Source organism: Triticum aestivum, chromosome 3D (assembly GCF_018294505.1).
Source record: "Triticum aestivum cultivar Chinese Spring chromosome 3D, IWGSC CS RefSeq v2.1, whole genome shotgun sequence".
Lineage (NCBI taxonomy): Eukaryota > Viridiplantae > Streptophyta > Magnoliopsida > Poales > Poaceae > Triticum > Triticum aestivum.
The window spans coordinates 397,058,276-397,071,062 of NC_057802.1; the positions used below are offsets into that span (position 1 = coordinate 397,058,276).

General features: G+C 44.2%; 1 protein-coding gene across 1 annotated transcript; it reads left to right on the forward strand.

Annotated features, from left to right (window-relative positions):
* Positions 1-3,156: 3,156 nt before the first annotated feature.
* On the forward strand, positions 3,157-4,375 carry LOC123074744 (inorganic pyrophosphatase 1). The gene has a single exon (XM_044497503.1). It carries the CDS (start codon positions 3,259-3,261, stop codon positions 4,072-4,074), a length of 816 nt encoding a protein of 271 aa, XP_044353438.1. The 5' UTR covers positions 3,157-3,258; the 3' UTR covers positions 4,075-4,375.
* The last annotated feature ends 8,412 nt before the right edge of the window (positions 4,376-12,787 follow it).

A 12,787-nucleotide genomic window follows, 5' to 3' on the forward strand; every position in this document is an offset into this window, starting at 1 on the left:
TCATGGCAGTACAACGAATACCAGAAATAATAAAAATTACATCCAGATTCATAGACCACCTAGCGACGACTACCAACACTGAAGCGAGCCGAAGACGCGCCGCCGTCATTGCCCCTCCATCGCCGGAGTCGGGCACAACTTGTTGTAGTAGACAGTCGGGAAGTCGTCGTGCTAAGGCCCCGTAGGACCAGCGCACCAGAACAGCAACCGCCGCAGATGAAAAATAACGTAGATCAGAAAGATCCAATCCAAAGACACGCGAACGTAGACGAACAACGACGAGATCCGAGCAAATCCACCAAAGATAGATCCGCCGGAGACACACCTCCACACGCCCACCAACGGTGCTAGACGCGCCGCCGGAACGGGGACTAGTCGGGGAGACCTTTATTCCATCTTCAGGGAGCCGCCGCCGTCTCGTCTTCCTGAGCAGGACACAAACCCTAGCAAAACTGAAAGAAACGACTTAAAAACGGAGCCCTCCCGCCGGCCCTTGCCGAGATCCACCGCGCCCCATGGCCCTAAGGCCACCGGAGAGAAGGCGGACCCGCGGCGGCGGCGGCAGGAGGCAGAAACCCTAACTTTTTTGTAGAGGAAGGAGGAGGCCTATCTATCGATGATTGACGAAAAGAATGCATGAGTTGATACGACGAATGTCAATTTCAGCCGATCGATATTGTCTCAAATGTGCTGCCCTGCTACCTTCTACTTGGAATATATTTCTTCTTTGTACTCCCTCCGTACGGGTTTATTGGGCCCTTGGACCAAAGTGCAAGTACCAAGGCACAACAATTAATTACCCAAAATTAGCACTATTACTTTGTATATATGCAAACAGAAGAAACTTGGAAGGGACAAGAAATTGGAGCGAAATCACCAATGTGTTCCGCCAACACATCTTTTTGAATAGTTTGGCTTACTTCTTTTTTTTTAAATTGAATAGTTTCGATTACTTACCACATGCATCACGTGGTCCCAACCAACACATAATAGCAGCCCAAGCTGGCTTGTCATCAGCGGATAACTTTGCGTGTTTGATTTCATCCGTAACAATTTAACTCATAAATTTGGGGCCGCAATATCTGACGAACGTTTGTTGGGAGGGGTGGGTATTTGCGAACGTTTGATATGTCAAATTTAGTTGTATGATGGGATTGAAATTTTTTCTTCAAAGATGCATACATTTTCTGAAAAAAATGTGCGTAAAGAATGTGCAGGATTTGCCATCTCCTACCAAATAAAGTTGCTAAAAAACGTTCGCTTAGCATCCTCTCTCAGCTGACGTTCGGCAGTTATCATTTCCGTGAATTTGTAGCATATGGAAATGACAATAGTTTCGTGGTCACAAATTGGTGAACCTCCATGCACAACTGAAATCATATATCCCTGTACTTGGCTCTGCTTTGTTTACTATTGATTCGGTCGCCGTCATGGACAGTTATAAAGAGTACTACGTCCAACTGTATATATGTGATTTTGTGCGTTTGTGGTCGTGTGCATTTGCCATCAACCAGCATTTATAAAGTGAGCAAATAAAGGAAAGGGTAAAGCAGAAGATGGGAATCCAATGATACACTACAAGCTACTTATCTTGGCATGCCGACTTGGGTGGGACGATCCCCAACGAACAACTTCAACTTTCTCACTGGTCGACTTTGGAAAAGACTCAACGGTTGGAGTGATAGACCTCTGTCAAGGGCTGGGAAAGAAGTTCTACTAAAGTCAGTCGCACAAGCAATACCAACTTACGCAATGAGTTGTTTTCTGGTCCCTATTGGTGTTTGTGAAAAGATGAGAAAGCCTATTTCCAACTACTGGTGGGGTGTAGAAGATGGAAAAAGGAAAGTACGTTGGAAATCGTGGAAGTGGTTGTCCTCACCGAAATATTTAGGTGGCATGGGATTTAGAGACATGGCAATATTCAACCAAGCCATGCTTGAAGATACTATCCGGAAGGCGATTTTTGGACAGCTAAATGCCCGAGATCATCTCCTTATACTTGGCACAGTCTGATATATGGGCGAAAATTGTTGCAGAAGGGCCTACTATGAAGAGTGGGAGATGGCAACAGAATTCATACATATGAAGATAAATGGATCCCTGATATTGCCCCTACAACTCTACAACATATGGAAAAATGGAGTGGATACAAAACGCTACAGATTTTCACTCTATGATTATGGCAGTGGCAATATAGCACATATGGGAAAATAGAAATGCCTACCGTAATGGGAAGTTTTAACTCATCCTCTCCGTGTGGTGGGAAAGATCAAAGCTTATGTTGAATTTATCATTATGCATTCTTTTAGTTCGACCACTTCCATTAGACGTGAGACCTTGAAGTCAAACCAAAAATGGTCTCCGCCGCCAGATGGGTCGGTGCTCATCAATGTGGATGCAGCAATATTCTCCCAATCTGCAAGAGCGGGCTTTGGTGTGGTAATATGTGATCACCGGGGAAGGGTGCTGGCGGGGAATAGAGGTTACTTTGAACGAATTCAACTTCGTGAAGTAGCAGAAGACATGGCACTTCGTCAAGCCTTAATCCTTGCCAATAACCTTAGCACACGGAAGATAATGGTAGCATCTGATTGCCTGTCATTGATCAACAAGGTCAAGGGTTTAGTTGATAGGTCCCCTATTGGAGCCATAGTCCATGATATTAGAAAATGTGCCACAAAGTTCGTACTGTATATTGTACTTTTATCCATGTCAGTCGTAATTGTAATGAGGCAGCACATGTTCTAGCGAAATCGGCAGAGCATGATGTTTGGTCTTGCTGGATTAATGATTTCCCTGATGTAATTAGGACTATTATCTGTCATGAACTAATTATGAATGAATGAAAGGGTGTAGATGCGCATTACCTCAGGAAAAAAAGCCCACAACTCGAGAAGCCACCTCGCGTCTTCTTGCCGCGGGAGGCAAAGACGCGAACGCGCATATGCCACGGCATAAACTGCAATGAAACCGAATCCCGGAACCCCAAACCAAACCTGATTCGCCGCGCGCCTTCCGGAAAGGGCAGCTAATTACTGCAACGCGCCGGAGCAAGTGCGATCCGACGCCTGCTCCTATTCTTAGGCATCTCGTAATATTCCCTCAGCATCTTCCCGTCCCCGCGTCCCGGGCCAGTATATAGCCCCGCACCCGCCTCCACACCCTTCCTCGTCAAAGACTCAACGAGCACGCACGCACGCACGCACACCACTCCAAGTCCGAAAAATCCAAGTCCAGGAAGAAGGAGCGTACGTCGAGATGGCCGGCGTGGTGGTGGTGTTCGACTTCGACAAGACCATCATCGACGTCGACAGCGACAACTGGGTCGTCGACGGCCTTGGCGTCACCGACCTCTTCGACCGCCTGCTGCCCACCATGCCGTGGAACACCCTCATCGACACCGTCATGGGAGAGCTGCACGCGCAGGGCAGGACCCTCCGCGACGTCACCGACGTGCTCCGCGCCGCGCCCATCGACCCGCACGTTGTCGCCGCCATCCGGGCCGCCTACAGCCTCGGCTGCGACCTCAGGGTCCTCAGCGACGCCAACCGCTTCTTCATCGAGGCCGTCCTCGACCACCACGGCCTCCGGGGCTGCTTCTCCGAGATCAACACCAACCCCAGCCGCGTCGACGCCGACGGCCGCCTCCGCATCGCGCCGCACCACGACTTCCACGCCGGCCCGCACGGCTGCGGCCTCGGCACCTGCCCGCCCAACATGTGCAAGGGCCAGGTGCTCGACCGCATCCGCGCCTCCGCCGACGCCAGGAAGCGCTTCATCTACCTCGGCGACGGGCGCGGCGACTACTGCCCGTCGCTGCGGCTCGCCAGGGAGGACTTCATGATGCCGCGCAAGGGGTTCCCCGTGTGGGACCTCATCTGCGAGAACCCCGGCCTGCTCCAGGCCGAGGTGCACCCGTGGAGCGACGGCAAGGACATGGAGGAGACGCTGCTGCGGCTCATCAGCCGGGTGCTCGTCGAGGAGAGCACGCTGCTGCCGCTCGACTGCAAGCTCGAGTCGCTGCCGGTGGCCGTCCAGGACGGCGTGACCGTGCAGCTCGGCGTCAAGAACTGATCCATCCAACCGTGCTGCATTACGATTAATTTGGGGATCGATCGATACCTTATCTTCTGATTTGCCTGCCTGATATGCTGGTGTGTAGTAATCGAGTTTGGGTAGGGCGTCGGTGGAAGCTAATTAAGGATGAGGAGTTCGAGCGCCAACGGCGAACTCGATAGGAGTAGTAGTATTGACTAATTTGTGCGTGTCGTCCGTCCTTGGGCCGCCTGGCAATGGTGAAGCTCGCTGTATCCCATCCATTTATTGATTGACGAAAAGAGTACATGAGGTGATCCGACGAATGTCAATTTCAGCCGATCGATATTGTCTCAAATGTGCTTCTCTGCTAGCTGCTACTACTTCGAATATTTTCTTCTTATGTAAATGCAACCTTTGTACTAATTATTAAATATAAAACGCTTTTGCACATCAATTTGAACTGCAAAGGCATTTTTTATTTAGTTTGGAGGGAGTATAGAAGCTTGGAAGGGCAAACAAATTGGAGCGATATCTCCAAAGTCCAGACACAGGTGTCACGTGGTTCCAACCAACACATCCGGGTGGCAATCTCGCTAGTCTTTCCGTAGCTGGCTTGTCATTGGCGGCCAACTTTGTGTGTTTGATTCCATGAGTAATAGTTTGACTCATAAATTTAGGACTACAATATCTGACGAATATTTGTTGGAAGGATTTGATATCTGCGAGCGTTTTAGATGTCAATTTTAGTTGTATGAGGTTGAAAATTTTCTTTAGATGACACTAAGAAGTAAGAAGAAAAATTGCACTAAAAATGGGCAGGATTTGCCATCTCCTACCAAATAAATGTCAAGAAACGTTCGCTTGACATCCTCTCCCAGTTGACATTCGCCTGTTATCATTTTCATGAATTGCAGTATACGAAAATGACAATTGTTTCGTGCTCACAAATTGATGAACCTCCGTGCACAACTGAAGACATATACCCTCGTACTTGCCCGTGCTTTGTTTACTGTTGATTCGGTCGCCATCATAGGCAGTTATAAAGAGTACCACGTCCAACTGTGTACATGTGATTTTGTGCATTTGTGGTCGTGTGCATTCGCCATCAACCATCATTTATAAAGCTTTTCCCCCTATTTTGCGGGAAAATCATCAGCTGTAAAAGACAGTGTAAGATAGTGAGCCTTTTCGCCCCAACGTGTTTCAGGCTGCAAGAAACCGTGGTGTATGCTTTTCCTGCAACCTGGAGCAGGACAGACATTGTTGCACACTAGTAGAATGTTCGTGCGTTGCTACGGGCCTTTTTTTATTGCATATATATATATACTTAAAACATCATTTTCAATGACATTACCTTGAGACCCTTGTTGATGGATTTTTTTAACATTGATATAATCCCCTTAGGTATACTTCTTCCGTTTTATTGCACTACGTACATTGACTCATGGTGACTCGCGTTGTACAAATTAACTACAACACATGCATGGATAAATATTGTACCAAACATATACTAATTATCAAAGGTTCCAATAATCAACATGGGTGGATGTCATACACGAGTCAGCGCCTTGCAGTGCTGATTTGGCACTTAAACAAGACATTTTTTCTCGAATACACTTAAACAAGACATAGTGTTACTAGTTTTTAGTTCTTTAGACAATTCATCGAAGGCCAGCTCCATCCTCCATCATCATGTAATTTTGTAATCTCAACCAAAATAGTATAAATTAGAAACTAATCAATTGTTGCGAGACAACAGTGTATGGTATGCGTAAGATTTCATGTATGCTAATGACATTACCACATGGATTAAAAATCAAGTAAAGTTGTATATCAAAACTGTATCTCCCCCAAACGTTTCATCTCGAGCTTACTATAACATAAAGGAGTTCAATAATTAAAGATTCATAATCATAACAAAATAGTAGGAATTCAAGAACGGTCATTATTCTATAGTGGTTCTCGAATGGCCACGATGCAAAACCAAAAGGACAAGCAAACCATAGTAGTTTGTATAAACATGATTACCATCCACTAGTAGAAAAATGGCCATTTGTCCCGGTTCATAAGGCCCATCTGTCCCGGTTGGGGAACCGGGACTAAAGTGTCGTTACTAATGCCCTAGGCCTTTAGTCCCGGTTCTTATATGAACCGGGACAGATGGGCCTCAATGTGGCCGCTCCGGCGAGCCCAGGCAGGAGGGCCTTTGGTCCCGGTTGGTAGCACCAACCGGGACCAATAAGCTTCCACGCGTCAGCATTTCAGGGGCTGTTTTTTTTGAAAGGAGGTGGTTTAGGGGTTTTGGGGGTTAATTTAGGTTGTTATAGGTAGCTAATAGAGATATGTGTCCTCTCTTATCTCCGTGCTACTGCTACTGCTATGTCTAAACATGACTTAGATTGAAGTGAGGCAACATGTGGTGCATGTCGAAAGTAATACTAATCCTAACTTGATCAAGTTTGGATTGTACTACTTTCGACATGCACCACATGCATGTTGCCTTCACTTCAATCCAATCCATGTTCATTTCACCCACAGATATATAATAACTCTTCATGCTCGCATCATGCATCATCATAATAACAAGTCCTACTAATCATCATCATACAACTTCTACTCGTTATTAATAACAAGTCATACGATCATCATCCTGATAGTCATCGAACCAACCCTACTTAATTGTTCTTAGCACATGATCATCGGTATTAGGCAGGACCTAAATACCCTATTTAAGGTAAAATAGCATAAAACAATATAGACCCTGACTCTCCATTATGGAGAATGGAGATCATCCTGTCTCCAATTCTTGCGCGGCGCTTCCTTTTGCTTCCAAGAACCTCCTTACGACTGTCCATACATTTTTTCCATTCTCTGATGAGCATGTCTCCACTTCTTTTAGAAATCCGGTATGGACAGTTGAGATTCGTAGGATGACCTGGTTGTATGTTCAAAACATGAAGGCTACCATACTCATACATCAAATGAGGCACACAATCCGTCGGGATTCTCTATTGAAAAACATAGTAATAACTTCATAGTTAGCAATGATGTACTAGTTTTAGAAGTATGCAAAAGATGCACGAATGTCGTAATAGTAGAAAATCTTACCAGGGTATCTCCTTAGTAGTTACCGTAGTTCAACACGTGCACTAGTGGCATCTATTGACCATAATGTTGAGGAGTTTTATAATAGATATTGTAATTCTCAAGATCAGTACAAAATCCGACCAGATGATTTTTCTCCTTATAAGTTAACTCAGAGCCATCGGTGTAGTAGGTTCTTTCTACCATCTTCCGCACATTCTTTGAACAATCAAAATAAGCTGTCAATGGAAATAAGCTGTCAACTATTTTGAAATGAACAATATAAATTAGTTAATAATTAACTATGTTTGAGAAACTCACATAGCGGTACAACTGGAGGCGTATCAACAAGGACCCAAATGTCCATATTGTCTTGGTCGATGTCAGGATCACCAAGATCCATGGTGACAAGCATACCCTCATCAAAACCATACATCTTGCAAAATGCTTCCCAATTTTTGCAACCAAAATGGGTTACGCTCTCAGCATTATACAGATTTACTTCAAAATCCACATCATGATGGGTCCTTAGGTGAATTTTCTTTCGTTTCAAAATTTTCATGGTCTTCAAAATCCATCCTCTCCAAGACATAGCGTCTTGCATGGCATGGGATAAGCTATACTCGAATTGTAAAAGATGAAAATTACACGTTGAAATAGTTGAAGTCATGCTTAATTACGAAAAAAACACTTGTCGTCGTTGCGTACCGTTTCAACATCGAAGGTCTCCTCGAGCTTAATGCTGAAGCGCCGATCATCGTCCAGGTGAGGCCTGTCGCACAGACCTCGATCGTCGTGGCACCAGCCGCACTCCCCCGGGAGACTTTCGTCGTCCGATGACGACATTTCCTACGTTCATAATTCAAAGATTAAACTTGTACAATTAAATATATATACTACAAAAACTAAATTAGATCATTATTATTCATCACGGGTTGACTATCGGTTTGTCGAGTCTTTTCTTGAAAACTCTCAGCTCACGTGGTGTATACATTCGACCGTTGGTGATGGTCGCTCCTCCATTCGTCCCCGAGTGCATTACACCAAAATGTCTAGCACACGGGAACGAAGGAGAAGCGACCCCCACGACAACAGTCGGGATTCTTCGTCCTCTCATATATGGTGGAGACTCGACACACTTTAAGTCAACCCGAAATATCGTTTAATTATCTTTCTAAAAATGATTTGGCTGGTCTCACCTCGAGGTCGGAGGGGGTCGGTGACGGGGACGACGGCGGGAATGATGGAGGGGGGATCCTAGATTTCTGCGACAGCAAAAACCCTATAAGCTATCAACTAATCATATGCATACGCCTTGCATAGTGCTCTCCAATTTTAGCATTCAAAGTAGGAGTAGTTTTCCAATTTGAGCATTCAATAAGCAAAATCAAATCGCAAAATAAAGTAGTATTCAAATTAGGATGCATTCAATTATAAGCAAAACTACATCATCTCTTGCGTCCGTACATCGTCGAATATTATCACTAATACACCTCGAATACTATCATACATATAGCATCGCTAGTACAGCTAGAACTGTAGCGCCCGACGGGTATCGTCGCGGGCGGTGGACACCCAAAGAGAAGGAACCATCACAGGATCATAGCTCCAGTGAGATCCCTGAAAAAGCTGGCAGGTATTGTCGAACCTGCCCGGATGTGCTCGTCCTCCTCGCTGACACGGTGACGTACCACCTCCGTGGTGTCCGGAAGCCTCGGCACCGTCACAGGCCCACGCGACCGCCACCAAACAAGGATCGGGTCAACGACGGGCTGGCTCCTCACCGACCTACGCCCCCCGGAAGGTAGCACCTCCCAATACCAGCTCGGCGGAGCCCAATCCCGGACATGGCCCCTCTGATCAAGCCGGCCTCCTCCGCTGAGTCGACGACGAGGATGCGGGATAGGCATCATCGACGTTGATGCGGGAATAATTGCTTGAACTAAAAAAATAAACTAGTTCTATTAATTTTCTTGCTAAAAATAGACTACTTCTATATATAGTAAAATAAAGTAGTTTTCTTAAATCAACTAGTTCAACTACTACTAAGCACTTACTATAAATAAAATAAAGTAGTACTTACTAAAAATAAACTACTTCTATATATAGTAAAATAAAGTAGTTTTATTAAATCAACTAGTTCAATTACTAAGCACTTACTATAAATAAAATAAAGTAGTACTTACTAAAAACAAACTATTTCTATATATAGTAAAATAAAGTAGTTTTATTAAATCAACTAGTTCAACTACTAATTAAGCACTTACTATAAATAAAATAAAGTAGTACTTACTAAAAATAAGAAGAGGAAGAAGAAGGAAAAGAAGAAAGAAAGAAAAAAAAGAAAAAGAAGAAGAGAAGAAGAAGGAATAGAGGAGAAGAAGAAAAAATATAATAGATAAATATGAACATATACATAAAAGAATTTGATCATACACAATTTTAATATGAGTTTTAACTTAGTAAATTCTATGAACAAAAAATATTCCACAAACATCTCATCTCGTCTCCACAAAACACATCTCATCTCATTCCACATACATTTACTTTTTTTTTCTTAAATGTAACATATGAACATTTTCTTAAATGAGCATATGAACATACATATCACCAAATAATAGACCTTTTTCTTTGCATATGTACATAAACAAATCTATACACATCAATCCATCCATCCATCCATATATATAAGTACATCAATCCATATATCTATATATATGAAAAAAATTAAAGAAAAAAATTCTATGAACCTAAAAAATTCTAGGAAGCAGGGGCAGGGGCGGCGGCGGCAACGCGTAGGGGCAGGGGCGGTGGCGGCGGCAACTCGCAGGGCAGGGGCGGCCGCGGTGGCAGCGCAGGGCAGGGGCGGCAACGCGCGGCGGCGGCGCAGGGGAAGGGGAGCGGAGCTCACTGGGGGCGGAGGTGGCAGCGCGCAGGGGCGGCGGCGGCGGCGCGCAGGGCAGGGTAGGGGCGGCGGCGGCAGCGCAGGGCAGGGGCTGCGGCGTAGGGCAGGGGAAGAGGGGGCAGAGCTCACTGGGGGGGGGGGGGCGGAGCTCACTGGGGGGAGCGTGCAGGCTCGGGGAAGGGCGGCGCAGCAGTAGCCTGGCGGCGTCGGCGTCGGGGCAGGGCGTCGGCGTCGATCGGCGTCGGGGCAGGGCGTCGGCGTCGAGAGGAGAATGGGAGGTGGGGGATAATTTCCTAAGTGCTGTATATATAGACAGAGCATTGGTCCCGGTTCGTGGCACCAACCGGGACCAATGCCCCCCTTTAGTCCCGGTTGGTGCCACCAACCGGGACCAAAGGTCTCTTTTCAGCAGCCCAAAGGGCGGGAAGCAGAGGCCTTTGGTCCCGGTTGGTGGCACCAACCGGGACTAAAGAGGGGGCATTTGTCCCGGTTGTTACCAAGAACCAGTTTTAATACACCCCTTTAGTTTTGGTTGGTGGCACCAACCGGGACTAAATGCCCTTGCACAGGGCCATGGTGGTGGGAGTTTAGTCCCACCTCGCTAGTTGAGAGGGGCGCAGTGGTTTATAAGCCCCACTGCCGCACCCCTCTCAACCTCCTCTCCATTGCAGGCTTACGGGCCTACTTGTTACTGCTATGCCTGATGGGCCTGCTGGCCCTGCTGCGGGCCTGAATCCTGGCCCATGGATGGGTTTCTAGTCGTATTCAGGCCGTGGTGGCCCAGTAGGTGGCAATTTTTTTATTTTTTCCTAGTTTTTTTGTTTTCTTTTTTTGCTTTATTTATTTTGTTTTGTTCTGTTTCTACTTACAACAAAATACTTATTTATTTTATTTTATTTTGTTTCTAATTACTTATTTATTTTATTTTATGATAATTCTTTTTGCTACTAAAGTTTCTAACAAAAAAGTTCTTTATGATAATTCTTTTTGCTTTTAATGATTTTGAACAGAAAAAACTTTGATAGTTTTAGTTGCATCAATTTTATATAATTTTAGTTTCAATAATACTAGAGGTTGCTTATAACGTTTTGAACAGAAAATACGTTGATAATTTTAGTTTCATAAATTTTATTTATGTTATTAAAGTTTATTTTATTTTATTTTATTTTGTTTCTACTTATATATTTTATTAAAGTTTATTTTATTCTGTTTCTAATTACTTATTTATTTTATTTTATGATATTTGTTATTTTATTACTGATTATTTTGAGCTATAAGACCTTGAAATTGAAAAGCACTACAAATAAACTCTGAAAAGGTTGAAAGTTGGCATGTATCATCATTTCATCCATATAGCATGTGCAAGAAAGTAGAGAGGGTTACGGCAAAAACTGGATGCACTTCGTGTACAAAACGGACAATCTCTTTCGAAGTAACAGGGTTTCATACGGAAACTCGTCTGTTACAAAGGGATTTCATTTTTTAGAACTTATTTGAACTCCATAGTTTTTCTGTGCTCAAAATGCACCATTCAAAGCCACATCATCAATTTTCAACCCTTTCTGACTTCATTTGTTATTTTCCATGCATTTATTGATTATTTTGAGCTATAAGACCCTGAAATTGAAAAGCACTACAAATGAACTCTGAAAAGGTTGAAAGTTGGCATGGTATCATCATTTCACCCACATAGCATGTGCAAGAAAGTAGAGAGGGTTACGGCAAAAACTGGATGCACTTCGTGTACAAAACGGACAATCTCTTTCGAAGTATCAGGGTTTCATACGGAAACTCGTCTGTTACAAAGGGATTTCATTTTTAGAACTTATTTGAACTCCATAGTTTTTCTGTGTTCAAAATGCACCATTCAAAGTCACATCATCAATTTTCAACCCTTTCTGACTTCATTTGTTATTTTCCATGCATTTACTGATTATTTTGAGCTATAAGACCCTGAAATTGAAAAGCACTACAAATGAACTCTGAAAAGGTTGAAAGTTGGCATGGTATCATCATTTCACCCACATAGCATGTGCAAGAAAGTAGAGAGGGTTACGGAAAAAACTGGATGCACTTCGTGTACAAAACGGACAATCTCTTTCGAAGTATCAGGATTTCATACGGAAACTCGTCTGTTACAACAGGCATTTCAAATGAACTACGAAAAGGTTGAAAGTTGGCATGGTATCATCATAATAGTTGTGGAGAGAAAGTCTTCACTTTTTTTCGCTTGTGTGCTTTGCTTATTGCGCCGTAACCATGGATAATCTTCATCGTTTATCAGGATGCTTGGGTCAGCCTTGACTTTGAAGGGAGGAATTTCATGAAACTTTTCATAATCTTCAGACATGTCTGTCTTGCCCTCCACTCCCACGATGTCCCTTTTTCCTGAAAGAACTATGTGGCGCTTTGGCTCATCGTATGATGTATTCGCTTCCTTATCTTTTCTTTTTCTCGGTTTGGTAGACATGTCCTTCACATAGATAACCTGTGCCACATCATTGGCTAGGACGAACGGTTCGTCAGTGTACCCAAGATTGTTCAGATCCACTGTTGTCATTCCGTACTGTGGGTCTACCTGTACCCCGCCTCCTGACAGATTGACCCATTTGCACTTAAACAAAGGGACCTTAAAATCATGTCCGTAGTCAAGTTCCCATATGTCCATTATGTAACCATAATATGTGTCCTTTCCCCTCTCGGTTGCTGCATCAAAGCGGACACCGCTGTTTTGGTTGGTGCTCTTTTGATCTTGGGCGA

What these genes read in the sequence shown, in the direction of transcription:
- LOC123074744 (XM_044497503.1), top strand. Translation starts at nt 3,259, where the DNA reads ATGGCCGGCGTGGTGGTGGTGTTCGACTTCGACAAGACCATCATCGAC.